Consider the following 25,370-nt stretch of genomic DNA (forward strand, 5'->3'; position numbering starts at 1 on the left):
AAGGAAGGAAGGAAGGAAGGAAGGAAGGAAGGAAAGAAGGAAGGAAGGAAGAAAGGAAGGAAGGAAGGAAGGAAAGAAGGAAGGAAGGAAGAAAGGAAGGAAGGAAGGAAGGAAGGGAGGGAAAGAGAAAAGAAAGAGGAAGAAAGAGAGAAAGGCTTCCAATTCAGACTTCCACTTCATTATAATAAATTCATGACATATTTTTAACTATTTTAGCCATGTAAAATGAATCAGGAACTGTCAACTTGTGATTTTAATCTAAAATCAATTGTTACTGGATACTATATTGAGATAATTTAAAATACAAGCACAAGTCATATCAGAAATTTATCCTAGAATCCATTTCAGAAATTCCATCATTTACCCAGCACTTTTACTACTATTGTTCTGGATTGGTCTTTCCAAGTTTTACAGTGCCAATAAATAGCTTAAAAATAAATTTTAATAAACTTTAAATTTACGCCCAGGCACTGTTCCAATTTTGAGCAAATACTTCTGCAAACCAAATGAGTCAATGGAGACTTAAAATTGTCCCAAGAATTAACAATACTAAAACTAATACATATAGCTGCTTGGGCACTAACCTGAGAATCAGGTTGTACTTTAGCTTTGGCTCTGCCATCAGCCAAACCCAGAGCATAGAATAATAAGACTAAATCACTCAACTTTCCTTCAAGTTCAAGAATTTTAAGATTTGGAAGTTGATTTACAGATATATGTAGACACAACTATACACAAGCACTTAAGTAATCGATCGGACAGAAAATTAAATACTAAGAAGTGTCACTGGGGAAGCAAAACTTATCTCTGCAATTGTATGATATAGTATTAATATTTATCAGTAATACCATTTTCACTGTGTCCTTCAACTTTTGAACATTCTTTTGAATGTGCTGGTCATCATCCTTGATGTGCTACAAAAAGAAAGAGAGGGGGGCTGTTTTAATCTTGTTGCGCTGAAGTTTTAAGAGGCATATAACAATTTACCTGGAGAGGAAACACTCGGTACTTTTACCCACAGTGACCTAGATTTCACAATGACCTAGATTTTCTGAGCTCTTGCATTCTCTTGGACACCAAAATCCAAGTGCTTTCCTTAGAGAGAACCTTTCCTTGCTTTTGGGAAATCCTGCAAGTTGCAGCAAGAATGGAGCAGTTTGGCCCAATTCTAGCAGGAGTAAAACCTTAGCTGTACCTCATTAAAATCACAAGTTCAGAACAAGAGCAATGCATAAAACCTCTTATGTGAAAATAAATAAAGTAAACCAGGTGCTGGCGACTCATGCCTGTAATCCTAGCTACTCAGGAGGCTGAGACCTGAGAGTTGCTGTTCAAAGCAAGCTCAGGTAGGAAAGTTCATGAGTCTCTTATCTCCAGTTAAGCACCAAAATGCTGGAAATGGATCTATGGCTCAACTGATAAGAGTTCAACCCAGAGTAGCACAAAAAATTAAAATAAAATAAATAGCCAGACCCCTTGATTGTTCTTACTCCTCTCCAATATGTTTCATCATTTTAAGTATTCTGAGACATAAGGTTCTCACACTTTTGATTTTTTTCACTTCCTATGGTGTCAAAAGGGGATTATTTTAACCTACCCCTCACCATGGAGCCTTACCATTTTCCTCTTGCTTTCTGTGCCTCTCCCTCCCACCAGCAACTTATGCTCAGTGGATCCATTTCCACATGACCATGTTTTCTGTACAACTGCCAACATCTTTTTTTAAATAGACACTGAAAAACAAATGAGGTTTCTCTGCCACTGTTTTCCAAATCCACTCACCACTGTAAACTCAGAGACTCAAAGCAAGGGCAGCCCATCTGCCATTAATTCCAAATGAGTCCTGGGGACCATTTCCTAAGGCCTTTCTCACTGACCATATAATAGGCCTGGGAAGAGTGAGGGATAGGGGGAAGGTCTCTAAACAGAAGAAGGAGGGAAGGAAGAGAACTGGGAGTGGATGGATGCAACTGAGAGAAAGACTTACACATTGGTTGAGCTGGCTGCTGAGCCTAGCAAGAAAGTGTACCACGTCTTGCATGTAGGGCTGGAATCTGTCAGAGTAGGGAAACAGTACTTCCTCCAGGGTGAAGTTGAGCACCTGTTTCATCAGGTAGCATTTCCTTTTCCCCTGCAGGTAGAAGGGCAGCAGGAGGGGGTCATATTAAGGAACATCTAGAAGGCCCATCCACCATACCAGCTGTGCTCCGTGCCCCTCTCATCGCTTACATGGATTCCTTGCCACAGTTTGTCCCCAATGAGACGAACATCTGTGTTGTTATCTGCAAAGCTAGCCTGGAAAAGAAGAAAAGACTAAGTGCCTGGATCACTGAGGAGACAGAAGAAAAGTCTGTACGTGGAGATCGGTGCCTTCCCTTTCTCCCAGGGAAACCCCATAAAGACTTACGGCAAAAGCCAGAGGTGTGCTTGACTTTAGAATAGTGCACAGAGGGGTAAAGAAAGCATTAATAATAACAAAAAAAATGAGCTGCTGAGTAGCTCCTCTTTAGATAAAACTAAATGTGTGGATCCTAAAACCCAACATGGAAGGAAGGAGTTGTGATTAAAAAAAAAAAAAAAAAAGGTCCTCATAGAGATGAAGGAAATGCAGGACATCCTCTGTGGGAATACATGTTGCGTTTCCAAAGATCTTACAAGTGCTCCCAAGGCAATGGTAAGAGCAGTTTGGTCCTCCATCAATACAGTAGCAAAGAGCGAGACTAGAACACCTACCTCTTCGGCCAGCATGAAGGTACGGTTGATGATGTAGGGCTGCTGAAATTGGGACCTGTCAAGCCAGCAGTTGGAAGTGACTGGCACGGAGGCACCCTCCTGCGCCCACAGGGCGAGGAGGAGTAGGCAGCCCGCAGCCAGCGTTCCCATGAAGGAAGAGCTCACAGATTTCTGCAGGGCAGCCATTGCCGGCAACTCTGAGCTGAACAATGGGTGGTTGGAAAAGGAGGACCTAGTATCAAGAGAAGAGGAGAAAAGAAAAACAAATAAGGGAAACAAATTAGTCAACAAGCGTCATACCAAACAGGCTTAATGAACTGAACCAGTCTGCTGAAACACTTACCTGTTTCGTTGATTCTGCTTCTGATCAGACAGGTAGAAGCCACCGCTTTTATAGCCCCCAGGACACCAATTTTTTTTTGCCTTGTGAAAAATATGACATCAGCAATTATCTAATTTCCAGTACTTTCTTCTGAGAATTACCTAACCACCATAGGAGCCCACAAAACACCACCTTCTATCCTTCCCACCTTGCAATGAATTTCCCTAATACGTCACTATTATGGCTCAGAGTGCTTTTACAGATAATCCCAGAAATTTTCTCAACCCTACATATTTTTCAAAGAAAAAAAAAATACTTCTTTGTCTTAGTAGGCTCCAATTGAGTATAATATTCTTTGATCTCCTATAGTAACTGAGTAAGCATTTTGGTCACGGACTCATTTTCCTACCAGTTTCAGAGATTCTTATCTCGTAGAAGTGACCAGAAATAAGGGACCCATGCCCTAAATCCTCAGCTTTAAAGTTACAAATTTTGAAAACTTGAAAAGATAATTCCAATGCTTAAAGTAATTTTATCTCATTTGTAATATGCTAAATCTTAAACTATACTTGTGGCTTAAAAAAATCTCCATTTTCTTCTCATTTGGAGACAATTTTTAACTGATCAAATAATTATGGTATATGTATGTATGAGCATTTTATTGATGGAATCAAAATAATATCATTTCTGTTTGGAAATACCAATGCTGAACTATCTACCTACCATTCATCTTACCACCTATCTTCAATAAAAGAATACCACGTAAACTGTCATCTTAACATTTTTATCTATACTAGTTCTAAATAACACACGAGACCCAAAATACTATCTCTAAATAATATTATAATAACTTTTATTATATAGATAAATTGGAATAATATGCTTGCATGTTGACATTACATTATTAAATGTATATTGAATACTAAATAAACACCAAAAAGTAGCATGGAAATCTTCTCAAAGAGTAGGCACTCAGATCAACTTCAAATATCAAAACACAAATGTGTATTACTGGGGGAAGGAATGTGAATTGTTAAGAATTAGTTCATGTACAAGATGTTATGTTGAAAAACGAACTATACAACTTTGGCGGGGGGGGGGGGGTGGGAGGGGGGAGAGGAAACAAAGGAGAAGGCAACAATGCTTGTTAAGAAATGTACTCATTACCTTGCCCATGTAATTGCAACTCCTCCTTAGTTCAAGCACATTTTTCTGCTCACAATGAATTAAAATCAAGACCCTTAAAGAGTCAGAGAGTGGGTCTTGGATAATTGTAGAATCTTCATCACTTAGAGATGGCACAAACCTGAAAAAGGCATAAAAGAGAAGAGTTTGAACAGTCTGAGGTTATCAAACATTTGGAAAGATGGCCTAAAGAAAAAGACTCAGAAGAGAAGGTGAGAATGAATAAAATCACAGTATTTCACTTACAAGTGGAATCTTAAAAAAAACTCATAGAAGCAGAGTAAAATTGTTATTGCCAGAGTAGAGGCAAGAGGTAAGAAGATATTAATCAAAGGATACAAAACTTCAACTAGATGGAAGATTATTGTTTAAGAGATCTACTGTAACTCATAGGATTATAGTTAACGATATATTGTGTACTTAAAACTTATTCAAACAACTAATGAACCATTTAACAAAACAAATATTAGGAAGCTGAAACATGTTTGAGGGACAGGCTCACACAAAATGAGGGGATAAGAGTGAACAAATGCAGTCGTCACATCCAATGTACATTATGTAAAATTTGAACTTCATAACTTAAGTGTAGGATGGGATGGGCTTGCTCTTCAGTTGTTTGCTTGTAAATGGTCTTTCATAGCCACTAGGTAAAGTGCAACCCAGGTACCACAATTCCAGGCCCCAAATAGATTGGGCTCATGGTGGATCAATTTATCCATTCTAATGCTTGGAAGAAATAACTAGAACAACTAACCAGAAGGTTGGATTTTTCTGTCTTGTTTACTATTGCATCCCTAGCATTTAGACAACTTGTTGGCTAGATGAATACTACTTCCCAACTCATTAGACAATGCTTGAAAATCCACAACTGGAACTACAGAAAGTATACATCTCTGTAGGACAAGGAAGATTTTTGTTATCTCAGATTAAAAGGTTTATATAAAAAAAAAAGGTTTGTATTAATGATACTTGTCAGCCCAGCACACTTGATCATAGCACATTTGTGGGATATGTGATGCCTGTTTGTATTTCTATCCTCATCAGTTCCTTCCCCTCCCCATACAACACGCACCACCATCCCCAACCCACCATAGGCCATGATTATAATATGCATCTATTTGATATGCAGTCTAAATAGGTACGTATTTGTGTAACACATGCAGTAGTATTGGGTGGGTGTAGGCATATTCATTTTTCAGGAATGGTTCTCTTTACTTTTTCGCTCAGTGTTATGGTCTTACCATTTATCCAGGTTGCTGTGCTTAGTGATTGCTTTTTACCTGACATTCCAGAGTGCCGACCCACCATATTCTATTTCTCCATTTCCCCAGTGACAGGCACTTAAACTACCTTCCATCGCTTATTAATCAGATACCAGAGCACTGAACAACCTCACCCAAGTTACTCTCAGGGCATTTTTGTGAATATTCTTGACATTTACCAAGGATAGTTCCACTGGATTCTCAGGCTACATTTATTAGCTTTTACTAAATACTGCCAGGTGGTTGTTCAAAAGGCAGCATTAATCTCAATAAGTGAATCACATTCTGTTTCCCATCTCCACTTGGTGCTATTCTGCCCTAGCTTTGCCAGACTTTGGAGGCTAAATCGTTATCTCACTTTTGTTTTAACTTACTTTCTTCTTCATATATGTATAGACACCTAGAAATCCCCTTTTCATAAATTGTTTATACTAGCTTCCAATTCTTCTAATGGGTTTGGTCTATTGTTTTTGTTGGTTTGTCTGTCTACTTGTGATATTACTCTCTTTCTGGTGATAAGCATAATAAACTCTTCTCACAACTAATGCCCTATCAACTTTATCTATCCAGCTTTCATTGAACACAAAACTTAATGTGAACATAACTTTCATTACATGGTTTGAACCTTTCAAGGCTTTCTTTTAAAGCCTTTCTCCTCTATCCTTAGATTGCAAAGATATTCTTTTTATCTTGTCTCCCAATTATTACATCATTTTTCTTTCTGGAATTGGGGCTTTTGTGTATTTTTAGATGATGGAAGACAGGGTGTCATTTTCTTTTCCTTCAAATTGTGAACCATTTTCCTAGTACAGTCTATGAAGCGCTGTGTCCTTTTATCATAAGTAAGCTTCTCATAAATAAAAATAACACTCTTTGAGCTGCTTTGTCCTACCAGCTTATTCTCCCTTTTTGTTCTTTTATACTATTTTATTAATGAGAAGTATCTTTTTATCCACAGTAAATAAGAAAGCTTACTTTGGAAAAGCCCTGCGGTCTAAGCAGGGCCTTTCATGTGTATTTAATGTTTCATAGTAAATATGTCAAGTTTCATGAAAAATTGCAACAGAAATTTTATTGAGTTTCCATTTCACTTGAAGACTAATTTGAGCAGAATTAACATCTCTATCAAGTAAGTACATGGCAAGCAAGGACGTTGGCTGTATCTTTACCAGACTATTTTCTAATGCCCTTTGAGGATACTTCAGAATTTTTTGCCTGAGGTCTTGGATATTAGTTTTTATTTCCTGGACATTTTATAGCAGAAGCAAAATGTTCAACCCTTATTAGACACTTTCACCTAGGTATAAGAGGGTACCAAGTATGCTTGGAGAGAGATTCCATTGGGATTTTCTTCTCCTGAGAACAGGAAAAGCAATGCTTCTTTCCAGGGTCAGTAGAAAGGAATGGATAGAAGTATGAGCCAAGAACAAAAGCTAATAGCAGTCTTTTCACATGTACACTAAGATGATGCTAAGTGAAATGAACTCTAAGACATGGACACAAGAGGTTTTTCTTTGTTATTGTTGTTTTTAATGTACTATGTATTTCTTGTTTCTTTTGTATGTTCTTCCCCTTATGGTATATTCCCTGTTGTCACTGTATTTGATTTTGGTACCCTGGTATTATATATATGTTTCTCTAAATTAGGGTAGGGAAGAGGAACAACAGAATGATGAGACAAAGGATAAGGAGGAACCAAAGCAACAGCGATATTCACAAGACAATATGTTGGAAATGATTTGTGCAACTTGGCAGGGGGATGGAGGGGAAGGGAAAGTAAGAGAAAAATGAGGGAAGGCGTAAAAAGCTTTGACAAGAAATGTACTTGTTACCTTACTTATGTAACTGTAACCCCTCTGTACATCACCTTCACAATAAAAAGAAAAGGAATGGAAAGGAAGGAAAAGAAAAGAAAAGCTTCTTCCCTGTTACACCCTGACCTCCAAGACACTGTCATTATGGAAAGTTCCCCTTTCTCCTAATGACCAGATCTTGAAATCAGTACCGTATCACCCCTTTAAAGATAATCTACCTATGGAAATGTGTCAGGATAAAAATGAGTAGACCTGCCAGGCACTGGTGGCTCCTAGCTACTCAGGAGGCTGAGATCTGGGGATCATGGTTCAAAGCCAGCCCAGGCAAGAAAGTCCACGAGACTCTTATCTCCAATAAACTACTCAGAAAATCAGAAGTGGTGCTGTGGCTCAAGTGGTAGAGCACTAGCCTTGAGCTGAAGAGCTGAGGGACAGCACCCAGGCTCAGAGTTCAAGTCCCACAACCACCACCACCAACAACAAAAAAGAGCAGACCTTTCTGTCTAGGAATTTCAAGTGTTGGAATCAGTTTAAAAGGTAGAAGAAAACAACATGTATGAGATTTCCTTTCGGTAAAAACAGAATTTAACATTGGCTTCCTAACATTTATCCTTTACCAAGATTTCAGAAATACATAGGTTTATCCCAATTTTCCCATTCATTATTTTGACAGTTAAATGGATGTAAAGAAACAAAACTCATACTTGCTTTCTATCACCAGAACTTCAAAGTCATAGTTAATTAACTCACATCAGTGAATATTTCATCCCAATCTTCCAATTTTCTTCAGGGTTATAGTTAATTAACTCACATCAGTGAATATTTCATCCCAATCTTCCAATTTTCTTCAGGGTTATTTTTTTCACCTTATTTGGCTTAGATTTCATAATTTTTTAGAAAACTTAAAATTTATGTTCATCACTCGATAGATCTTTAAAGTACTTTACACCAATATATTAAAATGTCATGATGAACCCCATTTAAAACATACAACAAGAAAACCCCTGAGCCTTGGTATAGTTTTCCCAGGCCTCAGAAAGGGAAATTGTGGGTCAAGTACACAAGAAAGTCTCATTCTCAAGTGCACCAAACATCCTACATTCTCACAACCCCATTGAACTTCTAAAAATACTAAAGTCATCATTCTAATTCTGACATGTCTTAGTTTTAAAGCATCACAATTATCAATCCTTCCCTTTGTCTCGACCCACATTCTAAGGCTGGCGGTAGGAAGTAGGAACCAGTGTCACACATCTGGGTGAGCTGCAGAAGATAGCATCCGGGTGTGAAGTCCGAAATGTATATGTTACATGAAGTATAGTTTGATCACTTCTTCCAAATCTTTTACAATCAAATAAACTGAACATAAAATTCTTTGTATAATACCTATTTTATGATTATTAGAAAATCTTCCCAATGATAGATTCTGAGCCTGAGTATGGTGGTACGTACCTGTAGTCCCAATTAGGTAGAGGCAAAGATCGAAGGATCACAGTTCAGAGGTAGGCCCTGGGCAAAAAGCACATGATACTATCTAACACATAAACTAAATCAAATGGGCTAAAGGTATGGCTAAAGTGGCAGAGTACTTACCTAGCAATTACCTAGCAAATTGTCTGTTTCTTATCTCCAATATTTGGGACAAGAAGTATTTCAGATTTCACATTTCAGAAAAACCTGAAGCAGATCTAAGCACAAAATTCACTTCTGTTTTATACATATCTTAGACACATTAGCCTGAACATCATTTCCTTTTGTTAGTTCGGGGTTTACTTGTGTTGGTGTTTGTTTTGATTTGTTTTGACAGTGTCTATGTATCCAAGGCTGGCCATGAGCTCCCAATCCTTCCTCAGCTTCTTGAGGAATTACAAGTGTGCACCACCATACCTAGCCCAAAGTAATTTTCTACAATAGTTTTAGTGTGCCTGCATTTTGATTGACTCATCTCATGAGGTCAGACATGGCCTTTTTCCACATGCTCATACTCAAAAACTTTCCGATGTTGGAGCATTTTCAGATTTGAGACTTTTAGATAAAAGAGGTTCAATGTATTGTTAAAATTGCATGCTTTCAAAGAGAGTAGAAGTACTGGGATGAGACTAGTAGGAGATTAATTTCATTAAATAATTGGAAATAGTGTCTTTTATAGGCTAGAAAAGGGAAGAGTTACCAAAAATATTGTCATAGAAAAATAAATCATTACTTGAAACATATAGTTTGTGCCAAGCAGGATAGTTCACACCTCACTATTCAGGATGCTGAGATCAAGAAAATCATGCATTAAGGCCAGCTGGGCAAAAAATTCATAAGCCCTCATCTCAACCAATAAAAAGCACTCTGATGGTGACTGCTACACTAATTACATGGGAGGTACAGACAGGAGGATTGTTGTTCAAGCCAGCCTAGACAAAAATTGAGACACTATTTGAAAAATAATGAAAGCAAAAAGGTCTGGAGGCATAGCTCAAAGGGAAGAAGATCTGTGTAACAAGGCTCTGAGTTCAAATCCCAGTATTACTCTCTTGAATAAAGTGCTTAGCCTGTGAATTCACAGATGTGAGAGGAAATAAGAAATGCCAAGGTAATATTTACTAAAGAAAGAGAACAGCGATAGAGCTATGCATAGGGTGCTGGATAAAAATTTTTTATTCATTCATTCATTTGTTCATTGTTTTTACTATAATGTCATCTTCATACAGCCCATACTTTGTATACCTTTCCTTAGGACATCACTGGCCCTCCACAGGTTCTAGGTAGATGACCAATTGGTTTACAGGCTCAGACTTTTTGATTATTGAAAGAAGAATCATTAATCATTCCCTTTATCAAGTTCTTCATACAATATCTGCCACTGAATAGACATTTAATAATTGTTCTTCTAGTTGAAGAAACAAATTAATGTTTACTGGAAATGTTTATTCTCATCCTCTAACATACAAAAGGAAGGTAGTCTTGTCACAGCTGGAGCGAGTAAAATGTGTGACTCACTCAAAGCCACTGAGTCATTGTGAGAAATCCAGACTTGAAATCAAAGACCAGTGCCATTGTTCTCCATCTGCCTCTCTCCTTGTGTTAGCACACCGTAGTCAGTGTCTTTCAAGTTCACTCTGAGCCATGCATTTGGTAAGGCTAACATTTCATTTTATTAAGGAAGGAAGTACCATTGTCAATGTGAGCTTGACCTCATGTCCTCTGTGGCAGGGAAGTAGCCATTAAGAGCTCTGGCTCTCTCATAAGTCCATCTAGATCTGAGACAAGCTCTGCCTCTTACTAACTGGATGGCCTTGCCTAAGTTACTTTGCTGTTCTATGAGAAAAGGACATAACACTACTTATCATGTATAGGACCTTCTTGGCCTGGTGTCCAGGAAAACATTAAATTCAAGAAACTTTAGCTACTACAGGAACTTCTTCATGGAGTAAAGGCAGAGCAACTAAGAGAAAGGTATATGAACAATGCCACTATTCAAAAAGAAATGTACTCATTACCTGACTTATGTATCTTTAATCCCTCTGTATATAACCTTTACAGTAATTTTTTAAAGTTAAAAAGAGTCAAGAAGCAGAGCTTCTGCCACTTAACTGTTCCTACACAGGTCAAATCTGCTGAAAGAATTCGTAATAGTTTTGTTCTTGAATTGAAATGAGTGTATCTTCTTTTCCATTTCTATGGTCAAACCATTCAAATTTATGTGTTTTGGGGTTTTTTTTGTAAATATGCCTTGAATTTTTTTTAAATATGTCTAAATTTAGGAGCTTTTTCTCTTTAGTTCAATAAATATCGATTTGACATTTTCTATTTGTGAGACCATTACAAGTGAGTTGTTGTTAAAAATAATCCTTGGAAATGATTTGTCATACACTGACTAATCTCTCAAATCCAGAATATATAGAGTTCTTATAAACTAATAAAGAAAGGGCCACCAAAAAAATTAAGCAAAAGCTTGGTTATACACTGTGAAAGAAGATGTCTGGAAAGTATGAGAGGGTTCCACGTCATTATGCACAGGGAAATATAAAATTAAAACCACGCATTCACCCGAATGACTAAAATGAAAAGGATGGATGATACATCTGTTGGCAAGCATTTAGTGCAAATGGAATTCTCATACACAATTTAACGGAGTCAAAATGTATACAACCACGTTAGAAAACTATTTACAATATATAATACAGCTGAATACATACATACTTGACAACTCTACTACTGTTTCCAATAATCATAATCAACAGAACATAATGAACAGAAATGAGTTTATCTACCAAGAGACATGCTCAAAACAACTTTATTCATAATATCTACACACTGAAAACATTAAAAATTGAGAATGTATTCAACAGTTTTACACTAGAATATTACACAGTAATTATAAGAGACATGATATTTTTACATGTTACTGTGGGGAAGAACCTCATGAACATATGCTGAGTAAAAATAGCCAAACAGAATGAACTTTGCAACTACATTCATATGAAGATTAGAAACAGGCAAACTGGACTCTTGTGTTACTATAGAATGCCTGGTAAACAACTAGTATTGAAAATACATTCAAGACTCCAAAAGGGATGCAGGCTTTGAGTTTAAGAAAATACATATCTGGAGCAGCTGAAAGAGTGAAAGGAGGGCTGTTGGAGATGAGGAAGTGTCAGGGAGAAAATAGCTAGGAGATGGGCTGGAAGATAAAGAGAAGTGACAAGTTGGATTGGAGCAAATTGTACATGTCATGGAATGATGGGAAAGAAGAGTGGAAAGGGTGGGTTAGACAAGCTCCTAAGTACCTCTGCAGAGAAGCCAGGAGGATTCTGAAGTTGATGTTGGGCAATAGAAAGCCAAGATGAAGAGGTGTCTGTGACAGGAAGCTGTATAAATCAATTAGCTAAAGAGCCAGCCTGAAAGTTGCTGAAGCAGAGCCTGGCAGACTGTGGGAAGGCCATGACACCAGCAGGGAGAGTGGTTAGTACCATAAGTAAGGTGAGCAGAAAGGCTGCCCATGCCCCAAACCCAGAAACACTTCAGCCATCAACATGTAAGATTCAGTGACTGTGACCAAACATAACTTTTTTCAAAACTTCATTTGAACAGAGGGGGGAAAAATTAGCGATGGTTCAGGGACTGAAAAGATAAGTGAATCAGACATTGCTACCTCAGAGGGGAATGGAAGACAAATCTGAAGCTGGGATCACGAAACTGCTGTCACCAATGACTACATCCTCAGCAGACTGAGTGCTCTGTGCCATCTTTCTTCTCCTGGATGCACAGGCCCAAGAAGAACAAAGCAGTGGTCCAAAGGATCCCCTCGCCTTCAGCATCCGGCCATCTTCAGTGACAGGTGGGGAAACCAGGAGAGCAAGGTCACATACTGCTTGCCTGTGGTTAGGATACCATAAGGTCAGAGGATGGAAACAAGAATTCTGGGAATCAAAGAGAGAATGGGTTTGGGAAAGACAGGCAAAGAGGAGTTGGGAGCTCATAGACTTTCCTCCCATAGAAATAAAACGCTACCCTTAAGCCAGAGAAAAGCTAGTAAGAAGTATGTCTAGGACAAGCAAAAAAGGTCAAAAGCTATGTACATATGACTATATAAGACGATTTTAAGTGAAATGAACCCCAAGACAGGGACACAAGTGGATTTTTTTCTTTCTTGCTATTGTTTTTTAATGTACTTATAATGCACTATATGATTTTTTGTTTCTTTTTTATGTTCTTCCCCCACAGTATCACCCTCATTTTCACTGTATCTAATTCTGGTGTCCTGCATCTTGTGTATTCATTTTTATAACTGGGAGAGGGGAAGGGATATAATAAAATGCTTCAATAAGGATACAGGTTGACCCATTGTAACAGTGAGATGCACAAGACACTATGTTGAAAACGAACTTTACAATTTCAGGGGGGTGGAGAGGAGTTGGGGAGGTGGGGAGGAAAGGGATGGTAGGGGAAAAACAAAGGAAGAGGTATCAATGCTTGATAGAAAATATACTCATTACCTTACTCATGTAACTGTAACCCCTCTGTACAGTATTTTTACAATAAAAAATATGTGGAAAAATAAAATCCACACCATTCTTAAAAAAAAAGAATCTGGTTGGCAAAGATTCCTTGATTTCAGGAACTTGCGTTGAGAACTTCTCGACAAGGTTGTGTCTAGAGTAAAAACAAAACCTCTCAATTTCTCATCAGAGACTCAGACAATAAGGACACAAGTGAGTAATGAGAAGTGATTTCTTCAGCACGTCTGCCTGCTCCTGCAGCTCTGCACACACTCAACAGCAAGCAGTGATTGGGACAGTGATTTGTGCTGCATTTTACCTCAAGATCCAAAACCATCAAGAAGTGACCAGAAGCCTGGCACCAATGGCCCATGTCTGTAATCCTAGCTATTCAGAGGCTGAGGTCTGAAGATGGTGGTTTGAAGCCAGCCTGGGTAAGAAACTGGGAGACCTTATCTCCAACTACCATCCAAAAAAAAAAGCTGAAAGTGAATCTGTGGCTTAAGTGGTAGAGTGCCAGCCTTGAGCAAAAAAGCTACAAGATAGATAGCATCCAGGCCCTGAGTTCAAGCCCCAATACACACACACACACACACACACACACACACACACACACACACACACACACATTTGGTGTGATAGTTTTTGCTTTCTTACTCCCCAACCACAACCTGCCCCTGGTCAGATGTCCCCATTCCCAATCCTCCAGCCCTACAATAGATACCATCTCTTTTGAGATTCCCTAAGGACTGAGATAAAATTCCTCACAGTGGAATCATCTTTGTCACTGAATCTGGTTGGTTTCCCTCACCAACTTAGATAGGCTTAGGGTATTCTGAGCCAGCCATGAACATGAGATTCTTTTCTGGGTTGTTGTTAGGGGGTGTTTTTTGGTACGTTTTTATTGTAAAAATGCTGTACAGAGGGGTTACACTTACATGAGCAAGGTAATGAGTATATTTTCTATTGCGCATTGTTGCCTCCTCCTTTGTTTTCCCCCTATCATCTGTTCCCTCCCTCCCACCTCCACAATACCCCCCATCCTGCTGAGATTGTAAAGTTCATTTTCAGCATAGTATTTTGTACATCTCATTGTTACAAGGGGTCAACCTGTATCCCTATTTAAGCATTTTGTTTTTTTCTCTTCCTCTCCCCAATTCAGGAAGTATATATACAAGATGTAGGGCATTGACAGTAAAAACAGGGGTTATACCATGGGGGAGAAACATACAAAGAAACAAAAAAAATCACATGGTACATTATAAATACATTAGAAACAATAGCAAGAAAGAAAAAAGATATCTATGTCCCTATCTTGGGGTTCATTTCAGTTAGCATCATCTTATATGGTCATATGTACATAGCTTTTGGCTTTTTCTGTTTGTCCTACACATGTACTAGTTATTGCGAATAAGGGAAACCATGGGACCTATGTTTCTTTGGGCTTGGCTTACTTCACTTAATATAATTTTTCTAAGTCTTTCCTTTTCCTAACAAATGGGGCAATGTCATTCTTCCTGATGGAGGCATAGAATTCCATTGTGTATATATACCACATTTTCTTGATCCATTCATCTAGTGAGGAATATCTGGGTTGGTTCCATATCTGAGCTATGGTAAATAATGCTGCAATAAACATAGTTGTGCTGGTAGCTTTAGTGTGGTCTTGTTTGTGATCATTTGGGTAAATGCTCCAAAAGTGGGATTGCTGGGTCATAGGGGAGCTCTATGTGGAGTCTTTTGAGGAACCTCCATACCTCTTTCCAAAGTGGTTGAACAAGTTTACACTCCCACCAACAATGCAGTAGGGTTCCCTTTTGGCCACATCCCCTCCAGCATTTGTTGTTATTAGAGCTCTTGATTATAGCCATTCTAACTGGGGTGAGGTGGTATCTCAATGTTGCTTTGACTTGCATTTCTTTTATGGCTAGAGAAGTTGAGCATTTCTTCATGTGTCTATTGGCCATTCTTATTTCTTCTTCAGAGAAGTTTCTCTTTAAGTCTTTAGCCCACTTATTTATTGGGAAGTTGTTTCTTTGAGGATTTGTTGTTGTGGATTTAATTTTTGAGTTCCAAGTATATTTTAGATATGAGACCCTTGTCCATTGTCTGGCTAGTGAAAATCTTCTGCCAATCTGTGGGCTTTCTAGTTATCTTGCTAGCTATGTCCTTTGCCATGCAGAAGCTCTGCAGCTCCATGCAATCCCATTTGTCCAACTTTTCTTTGATTTGTTGTGTTTCTGAGTCTCTATTAAGAAAATTTTGGCCTGTGCCAAAGAGACATAGGGTTTCTCTTATTCCGTCCTGTAATGTTTTCAAGGTGTCTGCTTTTATTTCGAAGTCTTTGATCCATTTGGAGTTGATTCTGGTGCAGGGTGATATATAAGGATCTAGCTTTAGTTTTCTACAAGTGAATAACCAGTTTTGCCAGCACCATTTACTGAAGATGCTGCCTTTCTTTCATTCTATATTTTTAGTTCCCTTATCAAATATTAGGTGACTATACGTCTGTGGGTTCATTTCTGGGTTTTCAGCTCTATTCCATTGATCCTCAGGTCTGTTCTCAATAAATGCAGAAAATGCATTTGACAAGATCCAACACCTCTTTATGATGGAGGCTCTGGAAAAATTAGGAATCCATGGAAAGGCTGTACATGACAAACCTATAGCCAGCATTATACTTAATGGCTAAAAACTAAAGCCATTTCCTCTAAACTCAGGAATGAGACAAGGATGTCCACTCTCTCCAGTTCTCTTCAATTTAGTATTAGAATGCCTAGCTACAGCAACAAGACAAGATGCAAACATAAAGGGGATCCAAATAGGAAAAGATGAAGTAAAACTCTCCTTCTTTGCAGATGACATGATCTTGTATTTAAAGAATCCCAGGGACTCCATTCTCAAGTTACTCAAGCTGATTCAAAACTTTAGCAAAGTAGCAGGGTATAAATTAACCCTCAAAAATCAATGGCTTTTCTGTATGCCAACCATCAGAAGAGCGTGGCTGAAATCAGGAAAGCAACTCCTTTTGTAATAGCACCACCCCCAAAAAAATAAAATACCTAGTAGTTTACTAAAGAAGTAAAGGACCTCTATGCTGAAAACTTCAAAACCTGAAAAAGGAAATCAAAGCAGAATTTAGGAAGTGTGAAAACCTCCCATGCTCCTGGATTGGAAGGATCAGCATCATGAAAATGGCAATACTTCCCAAGGCTATCTACAAATTCAATGCGATACCTATCAATATTCCAACCTCATTCTTCAATGAATAGAAGAAGTAATCCAAAAAATTTATATGGAACAAATAGAAGACCCCAAATAGCAAAAACAATCCTTAACAGAAAGAACAGTGCTGGAGGAATATCAATGCCAAATTTCAAACTTTACTACAAAGCCATAGTAATCAAAACAGCTTAGTACTGGTACAAGAACAGACCTGCTGGGCTTTCTGATATCACACTTTCTTTAAGACTGAACTAGATGTTGGAAGAAAAAGAAATGGTGCATCCATAGGCACAATGCTAACACTGACTGAGCCATACAATCTCCAGCCTTTCCTTCCTTTTTTCCAACCACATCTCTAAATAGCTGTTATCTTTAACCAGGATTACCTTGAAATAAAACTGTGAAATAGCACAATGCTTTTGAGACCCCTTTGCTTTCTTATTATAATTCACTTACCATTGTCTCTTCCTTCCTCTCTCCCATCCCCACCGTCTACCCAGTCTGTTTTATATTTATTCAGTCACAAATCATGCAACTAATACCATCCATAGTTTTTCAAGCTGGTCTCCTAGATTTTGTCTCATTTGATCTTTATTATTACTTGTCAAATTATCTTATTCTATCGATAAGAAATAAGAGGCTCAGAAAGGTGATTACTACAAAGTGATAAATCCAGGACTAATGAAGAGCTTCTTCCACTCACAGAGATGACTCAGAGTAAAGTGTCAAGCTAAATGACCATCACTGACAGGATTTAGCTAACTGAGCCAAATAAGGGACATGCTTAATCAGTAAAGGAAACTTTCCCATAATCCATGAAAATAGATCACTTTGTAACCATAAGATTGTGTTCATTCCCATAATGACCTGTGACAATCTGAATTAAAATACTTTGATACTTCTCTATCTCTTCAACTAGCTACTCAGCTCTGTCAGGGCAGGAGGCACAGACAGAGGACAATGCTTACTTGCTTTGTCTTTTCATTTCAGGAAATAACTTCTCTCCTTTAGTTTGCCTCCTCCTCCTCCCCTTCTTCTTCTCCTTCTCTTCATCATCCTCCTCTCAGTCTCTCTCTCTCTCTCTTTCTCTCTCTCTCTCTCTCTCTCTCTCTCTCTCTCTCATAAACACATACACACATACCACCACCGCCACTATTTTATGCTTTGCCTGGGAATGCCCCGGAGAAAATGGAATCCAATGGAAGACAAGAATATGACTGTTCTTACTTAACTTGTAATAGGATTACTTACTTACTTAACTTCTAACTTAGGATTCAGACTGAACATGGTAGTTCTTAGAAGAAATTTTCCCCTTGTGTTAGATACAGAGATTGATTGAAAGGATGACAAGAAAGAAAAGAGAGTTCTATGTCCACAAGAAAACAAGAGAAGCATACTCTCAACTTCCTCACTTAATGAAGGATCAAGCTGCATCCATGTGACCAAGACAGCCCTAGTAAGCCTTTTCCTTTGGGCTTAAGTCAGGGTCCTTTGTACCCTGTCCTCCATCAGGCAGGATGATGCTTCTGCATCTCAAGAGATTTCCCCCAATCTTTCTGCTGCAAGCCTGCATGACTACCCCAAAGGGGTAGTTCAGCAATGATCATCTGTCTCATCAGTTGCAGGGACTTGTTGAAAGAAAATACTCTAGGGGCAAACCACAGAGCCAACCACACACAGCTTCTTCACTAGACCCATTCTCATCTTGTACCAGTTCTGATGCCCTTATAGTGACCTCTGGACTGTTCATAGTTTCAGTATGTCCCCAGTGGAGATACAACTACAGAAGATTCCCTCCCTTCTGTTCTGGACCCTACATCCTGCTCCAACATCATCAAAACCTTACCTGGCATATGTTGCTACTACCCAACATGGCACCAGGGCCCAGACATTATAATGGTTAGGTAACCTATAACTGGTTGTTACTAGCTAGGAAAAGTTAGGCACAGATAGAAAGTTTTGCAAGAATCTTTCTTTCATAGCCCAAATGAATAATTAATTAGAGTTCTGGCAAAATTACAAGATTGGAGGCTGGGAAGGTGGCTCAGTGGTAGAGTGCTTGCCTTGGATGCATGAAACTTGGGTTCAATTCCTCAGCACTACATAAGCAGAAAAAGCCAGAAGTGGCACAGTGGCTCAAGTGGTAGAACACTAGCCTTGAGCTGAAGAGCTGAGGGACAGCACCCAGGCCCAGAGTTCAGACCCCACAACTGACTAAATAAATAAATAAAGATAAATAAATACATAAATAGATTGATAGATAAAATTACAAGGTTATAGAGTATATAATATGTATCTCTTAGCAACTTTCTGTGCCTCTTTATGTATTAGGCTAAGCCCTACCTCTAACATTAGGGGATGGACTCTTTCTATAAGCATTAAAATTGTGGTAGCCTCTTTGAAATATTTGTAATATATTATATTCATTGCTGTTGTGATTTTTTAACAAGTCTAAGGTCTTTTTGATTATTTTGGTAGAAGCTTCCAGAATGGATGATTGGAGCAGGCCTCTTTCAGGGATTGCCTGCACACTAAGACCAAGGCAGCCATTAACTCCCCCCGGATGTCCGGAAAAGCTCTTCCAAGGACCTCTTGAGAAGATGTTCTAGTGTCATTCTCTTATGGGATTCCCCTCAATCTCACTGGTGGTTTGCTATTCTCGACAATGACTTTAAGCTGAAAAGGATTGGGGGAAGAACTGGAAGCTAACATCACTTTACCTCAAGAGCCACAGTTACTTCCTTTTTATTTTATTTCTTTGACTCATAGTGGAACCAAAATTCTCTGCCTAGATCTTTGGAGATAACCTACCCTACTCAATTTCTAAATTGGCCATACTCTGTTGCTAGGTGGTCTATGTCATGAGTTACTGAGACTACAGCCAAGGGCTTCATCTGTCATAAAAAAGGAAAAGTCTTAGTATTCTGAATGGGATTTCTGTCCCCAAATTCTGACCTTTCCAGGCATTTACCAGGTCATTTCTCTCCACAAAACCATCTCTCAGAAAAGTATTTGCTGAGTGACTACTGTGTGCTCAGCTATGTGCTATTATAATTGTCACTGTGTAGGAGAAAGACATATAAAGAAAATTCCTCTGAGGGCGGGGGTAATACTATTCAAAAAGAAATGTCCTCATTACCTTTCTTATATAGCTGTAACCCCTCATGCATCACCTTTACAGTAAAATTTTAAGAATATTTGTTTTGTAGTTGAATTAGTGGAGACAAAGATAAACACCATTAAGGAACATTAAAATGACAATAAAAACAATAGTACACATACCAGAACACATGATATAAAAAGGTACAATTAACATATAGTAAAAATACATATGGTAAAAAAAGGTGACAATGAATGCTGACATCAATCATATTAAGGATTCCATTTATGATTAGAAATGTACATATGAGGAATTTCTCTTTGTTCAAGCTGGGTGCTGTCTGTCATATCTGTAATCCTAGCTACTCAGGAACATTTCCAATTAACCAGAAAAGTGCCAGAGCGGAGCATCAGCTAAGCAAGCAAGCCTAACAAGCACAAAGCCCCCTGAGTTCAAACCTTGGTTCTGGGAGGAGAGAGGAGAGAGAGAGAGAAAGAAAGAGGGGGAAGGAAGAGGAGAGAGAGAGAGAATTTCTCTTTTTTTTAGAAAATCTTAACACCTTCCTTCCTTTTTCTATTTTTATTAGAGAAAGAAATTTGCCTTTCAAGATCCCAAATGAAGCTAGAGAATTTTCACTACCTGTTCATAATTCCTCCTATGATGGACAGTAATAAGAGGAAACAGGATCACTGTAATAAGACTTTGGTTAATATTTGGTTATGTTTTGGAATGATAATCCTCCAGACTGTCAGAGACTCTGCCAATATAACTTGTCACCCTCTGGATGTACAGGCCCCCAGCACTGACACAACAAGCCAAAAACATTTGAAATTAGAGAATCTCATTTTAGTAGAAATTAAGAACAATGTAAGAAATACAGTAGACTAATTTGAGTTGTTAGCAAAAAAGATTTAATGCAAAAGTTAAGCTCTTTTGTTGACAATAGTAGCAAGGTTGCATGCATTTGTCAAAATCCATAAAACTATACTTTTTTTCCATAAAACTATACTCTTATACAGGGTGAATTTTGGTGTGTGTAAACTACACGTCAATAAAATACTTGGACTAGTATTCTTTTTCTTGTGTCCTTAAATAATCATCTAATTATGACTGAAAAATCAAAACGGGCCTTAGCTAAAGAAGGCATTTATTCCCAGTTTTGTCAGTTTCAAAACAAGAGTTTTCTCTTAATAAAGCTCTTAGACCATGGAACAGAGCTGGCTGTCTCACAAGGGAACAAGTTCCTATTGCATCTATAGACCTCCTTCTGCTAGGTGAAGTATGTTGCTCACTTGTGATGCTCACCATAACCCTCTACAGGAGGTATTTTAAAGATGAAGAACTAGACTCAGAGGACTGATGTGAGTACTGTTTGGTAGTAGGGCTTTATTCAACCTTAACACATTGATATACTCTAGGAGTTTGGGCTTCGCTCTATAAGCATGGGAAGCCCCCAAGAGTCTGGAGCAGACCTCTCTCATGTCACAAATGTCACAGGAAAACTCCTGCATTGGTGGGGGCATTTGAACTCCTTTCTGCAGAGCTCCATTCTGACTCCCAGTGTGGAACTGTGGCCCAACTCCCATGGACCACAGCCCCACCCAAGTTCCACTTATAGTAAAAACCTTCTTACCACTTGGAAATGACTTTAAGCACGTGACAAATTTTATTCACTGAATGACAGAGAGCAAAGACTTTTACAATAGAATCATGTTATTAGGAAAGTTCACATCTCTAAATGGTTAAACAAAAGTTGTACAATACCTGGGGCTCCTTTCTAAGGCTGGTCCCTTGGAACTCAGCTTCAGGGAGGTGAGGTGGAGATCTTTGATGAACCAACTCACAATTTGGAAGGAGTTGGCCATAGACACAATATATTTGATAGATATGGACAACATCACAAATCATGCCAATCACCAGTCCTAATCATGTCAGGAGATATAGACTCTGGAAAAGTCCTATTTAAACCTGCTTGTAACTATTAAAAACAAAGACTGTACCCCAAGAAAAAATATTGTATTTATTTGGTAGTTCTAGGTTATCACTAATGGCACTAGGTGTTCAAGTCTTACAATCTCATATTTAACTTCATTAGAGGAAAGAAGAATAAAGAAAATAAAAATTAGCAAGTCAAAATGATGCAGCAGTCAGTAAACACATTATTTTTCCATGAAAACGAAATTAACCTAGAAACATTTTGCATTATGCAAACATTGTCCTAAAGATAACTTATTAACTACATAAAGGTATTTGGAATTTTTTCCAACAATGGAAATGGTTGCTGTTAATGAAACTCGGGGGATGAGAGGAAGTATGACTGAGCTTTGATATGTCTCTGAATGCACAAGTAAGCGATTATTTTTTCCAGGTGACACATTCTCTGATGTGGTCAGAAGAATAGATAATTGGAATGATTTGTGATATTGTCCATTGATCAGTCAAATATGTACCGAATCAACAGTGTCCACGGGAAACTCCTTCCAAATTGTAAGTTCATTTTTTCACCCAAGATCTCTACCTCACCTCCCCATGCAGGTCCCCAGGCTTGTTCTGAGCATGATGCATGCCTGCCAGCTGCTCAAAGTACACAATTTGTAATGTCTAAGAGGGAGTTCCCCAAAGGTAGAGCAGACACCCCAAGCTAGGGTTCTCTGAGCCAAGTTAGGAAAAGATGCACAATGTGCCCATCCCAAAAGGCTAGATCGCAACAGGCACAACTCCATCTCTGACATAACTGTGAGTTGTTAGGTGAGGTTAAAAGACTTAAGCTGTCTCAGAAGACAAAGCAGAGGAAAACAAAGCTGGAAAGAAAAACAAAAAAAGCTTGTGAGCTTACACTTCTTCCTGCAGGTCCCCAACAAGGCACCAAAGGATGCTAATGGGATGAAACATTGAGTTTCAATCTGCTCCTCAGGGCTAGCATTGTCAAGAGTAACAGAGGCTTAAGGATACTACGAAATAAAATAAAATTATTTGAGAAAAAAGAGTACAGGGGAAAGTTCTGCCAAGATTGCAGCAGAGCAACAAGTCAGCAGGCTGATGAATTCATAACAAAGTAGTGATCTGAGGTGATCATGATGGGGAGAATTTTAACATCTTAATAGGATATTCCCAGGGTACATAGAACTCAATGATAGATGGGATACAAGAGAGAGGTAGAGAGAAAAAGACAACTCCAAAATTTCTGGCATGATCAGTAGACTGATGGAGTTTCATTAGCTAGACAACTTATAGAAGGGCAAAGTAGGGACAGAAGATAATTGGTTTGGGCCATTTGAGGACAGAGACCCAGTACCCAGTGAGAAACAAAGACAAGCACCTAAATTAAGGCCACTAAGCTCTAATGTTGATCTGGTAGACCAATATCTTAATGGTGGTCACAGAAGTCATGAGCAAGGATGAGCTCACCCAAAGGAAGAATGATGAGTACAAAAAGAAAGTCTACTTAGAGAAAGGAAGACATTTGAACAGTAAATGGGGTAATGCACTGTGCCACGGGAATTTCTACATAGTGCACTGGGAACAGGAAGAGGGTGTGGTCATCTCTACTTGGAAAGTTCTGTGTTATTAAAAGAGACAATGTGTAAGCTGAGTGTGGCCAGTTGTGTACATTCTCATGAAGATCAGGGAAGAGGATGGCATGCAGAGGGCATTGCATTTGTCAAGCCAGAAAGATTGAATCGCAAGTGGTTTTGTGCTCTAGTGCTCCAAAGTTAGATGTCTCGATCCCCTTTGAAAGTCCTTTTATAACTGTGTGTATTTCATTATGGAAAAAAAGGAGTTGAATCTCTAGCTGGATACTTAGGACACAGCGATTTAAAAAAAAATAAATGTTTCATTGCTAGAACTTTCTTCAGGGCCTCATCGGGGAAGACAGCATAGAGGTAGAGGACTGCTGACTACTGGCAGAGTTGTTTGAAATGTACTTTGTCCTTAAGACATGCACTGGCTTCTGGTGGTTAGGCACATTATACCACTCTCAGGCACTATACTTGGAAGCCATTGTAAAGAATAAGTTCATTGACATGCAAAATGTATGCACTAAATAAATTCTGATAAAGGAAACTTGGGTGTCATTTGGGAGCTAGAACAAGAAGGCAATAAGTTTTACTCAACCTCTTGCTCAGTTGACCATAGAGCAACTCAAAAGTTTCAGTAGTCAGCCATGTCTGTGAATGACTAAGAAAGTCCTAGCAGTGTTGCTTTGGGAGTTACAAAGTTGGGGAAAAGATGACTTCATTTATAAACATAGACTCTCAAATGGTGAGAGTTAACTGTATATAACTTCCAAGAAAGAAATAGTCCTTTGCAAAAAAGGACTAGCAGACTTAGTAAAAATAAAAATCATGAGGAGAAACATAATAATATCAACATTTTAAATGGATAGCTCAAGTAGAATGAAGCCTGGATAGACTCCATTAGATGGCATCAGTTAAAGGTAATTTCTAGAATGTTAGAGCATTCTCAGGGAAGGGTTGAAGCAAGAGTTTAATTGCTAAAGCCTGGAGAATAATAAGCAGGATGAATGAAGGGAAGAGAGACAGAATGCTTTGGGGAAGTTTGGCTGCACCATTCAGAAGGGAATACGCTCACCGTTGAAATGGAAGCTCAGTGAAGGTCACAATTTTCGTCTCTTATTCTCCTTAGTGCTTTGTCGGCATCTAGAATTCATATTGGGTCTCATGGGCCTGAATCTGATAGAATTACAGAGCCTTTTAAGGACCAAACCTTTCACCATTACAGAGAAAAGTTGAGGCCAAATTTTCACCAATGTATCCATAGTCACGCAGCTAGCCACAGGCAGAATTAAATTCTCACTCTTCTTCAGACACCTTCTGTCTATACCTCATGGTCACAGAAAGGACATAAGTGGAAATGACTGAGACTGAAATCATATTGCCTCCCCGTTATAATATGGATTTCAGCATATGGGGAGGCTGGAAAGACTTCCCAAGCAAAGAAAGCAAACTAGAAAACTGTATAGAGCATAAACTCATTTTTTTAATTGTGAAAATACCATACAGAGTAGTACAATTACATGAGCAAGATAACGAGTACATTTCTTATCAAGCATTGTTGCCTCCTCCTTTGTTTTCCCCCTATCATCTGTTCCCTCCCTCCCACCTCCACAATACCCCCCATCCTGCTGAGATTGTAAAGTTCATTTTCAGCATAGTATTTTGTACATCTCATTGTTACAAGGGGTCAACCTGTATCCCTATTTAAGCATTTTGTTTTTTTCTCTTCCTCTCCCCAATTCAGGAAGTATATATACAAGATGTAGGGCATTGACAGTAAAAACAGGGGTTATACCATGGGGGAGAAACATACAAAGAAACAAAAAAAATCACATGGTACATTATAAATACATTAGAAACAATAGCAAGAAAGAAAAAAGATATCTATGTCCCTATCTTGGGGTTCATTTCAGTTAGCATCATCTTATATGGTCATATGTACATAGCTTTTGGCTTTTTCTGTTTGTCCTACACATGTACTAGTTATTGCGAATAAGGGAAACCATGGGACCTATGTTTCTTTGGGCTTGGCTTACTTCACTTAATATAATTTTTCTAAGTCTTTCCTTTTCCTAACAAATGGGGCAATGTCATTCTTCCTGATGGAGGCATAGAATTCCATTGTGTATATATACCACATTTTCTTGATCCATTCATCTAGTGAGGAATATCTGGGTTGGTTCCATATCTGAGCTATGGTAAATAATGCTGCAATAAACAT

The 25,370-nt window shown here is 38.5% G+C and overlaps 1 protein-coding gene across 1 annotated transcript in view; it reads right to left on the minus strand.

The window, feature by feature from the left end:
• The window catches only part of Il22 (interleukin 22), a 4,896-nt gene extending 1,977 nt beyond the window's left edge, over window positions 1-2,919 (minus strand). The window contains exons 1-4 of the mRNA XM_013018592.1: window positions 2,734-2,919; window positions 2,230-2,295; window positions 1,988-2,131; window positions 849-914 (exon numbers count right to left, since the gene is read on the minus strand). Coding sequence (XP_012874046.1) covers window positions 849-914; window positions 1,988-2,131; window positions 2,230-2,295; window positions 2,734-2,919 — 462 coding nt within the window. The remainder of the gene's footprint in view (window positions 1-848; window positions 915-1,987; window positions 2,132-2,229; window positions 2,296-2,733) is intronic.
• Window positions 2,920-25,370: the final 22,451 nt, after the last annotated feature.

The sequence above is a fragment of the Dipodomys ordii genome, unplaced genomic scaffold, assembly GCF_000151885.1.
Source record: "Dipodomys ordii isolate 6190 unplaced genomic scaffold, Dord_2.0 Scaffold3, whole genome shotgun sequence".
NCBI classification, from domain to species: Eukaryota; Metazoa; Chordata; class Mammalia; order Rodentia; family Heteromyidae; genus Dipodomys; species Dipodomys ordii.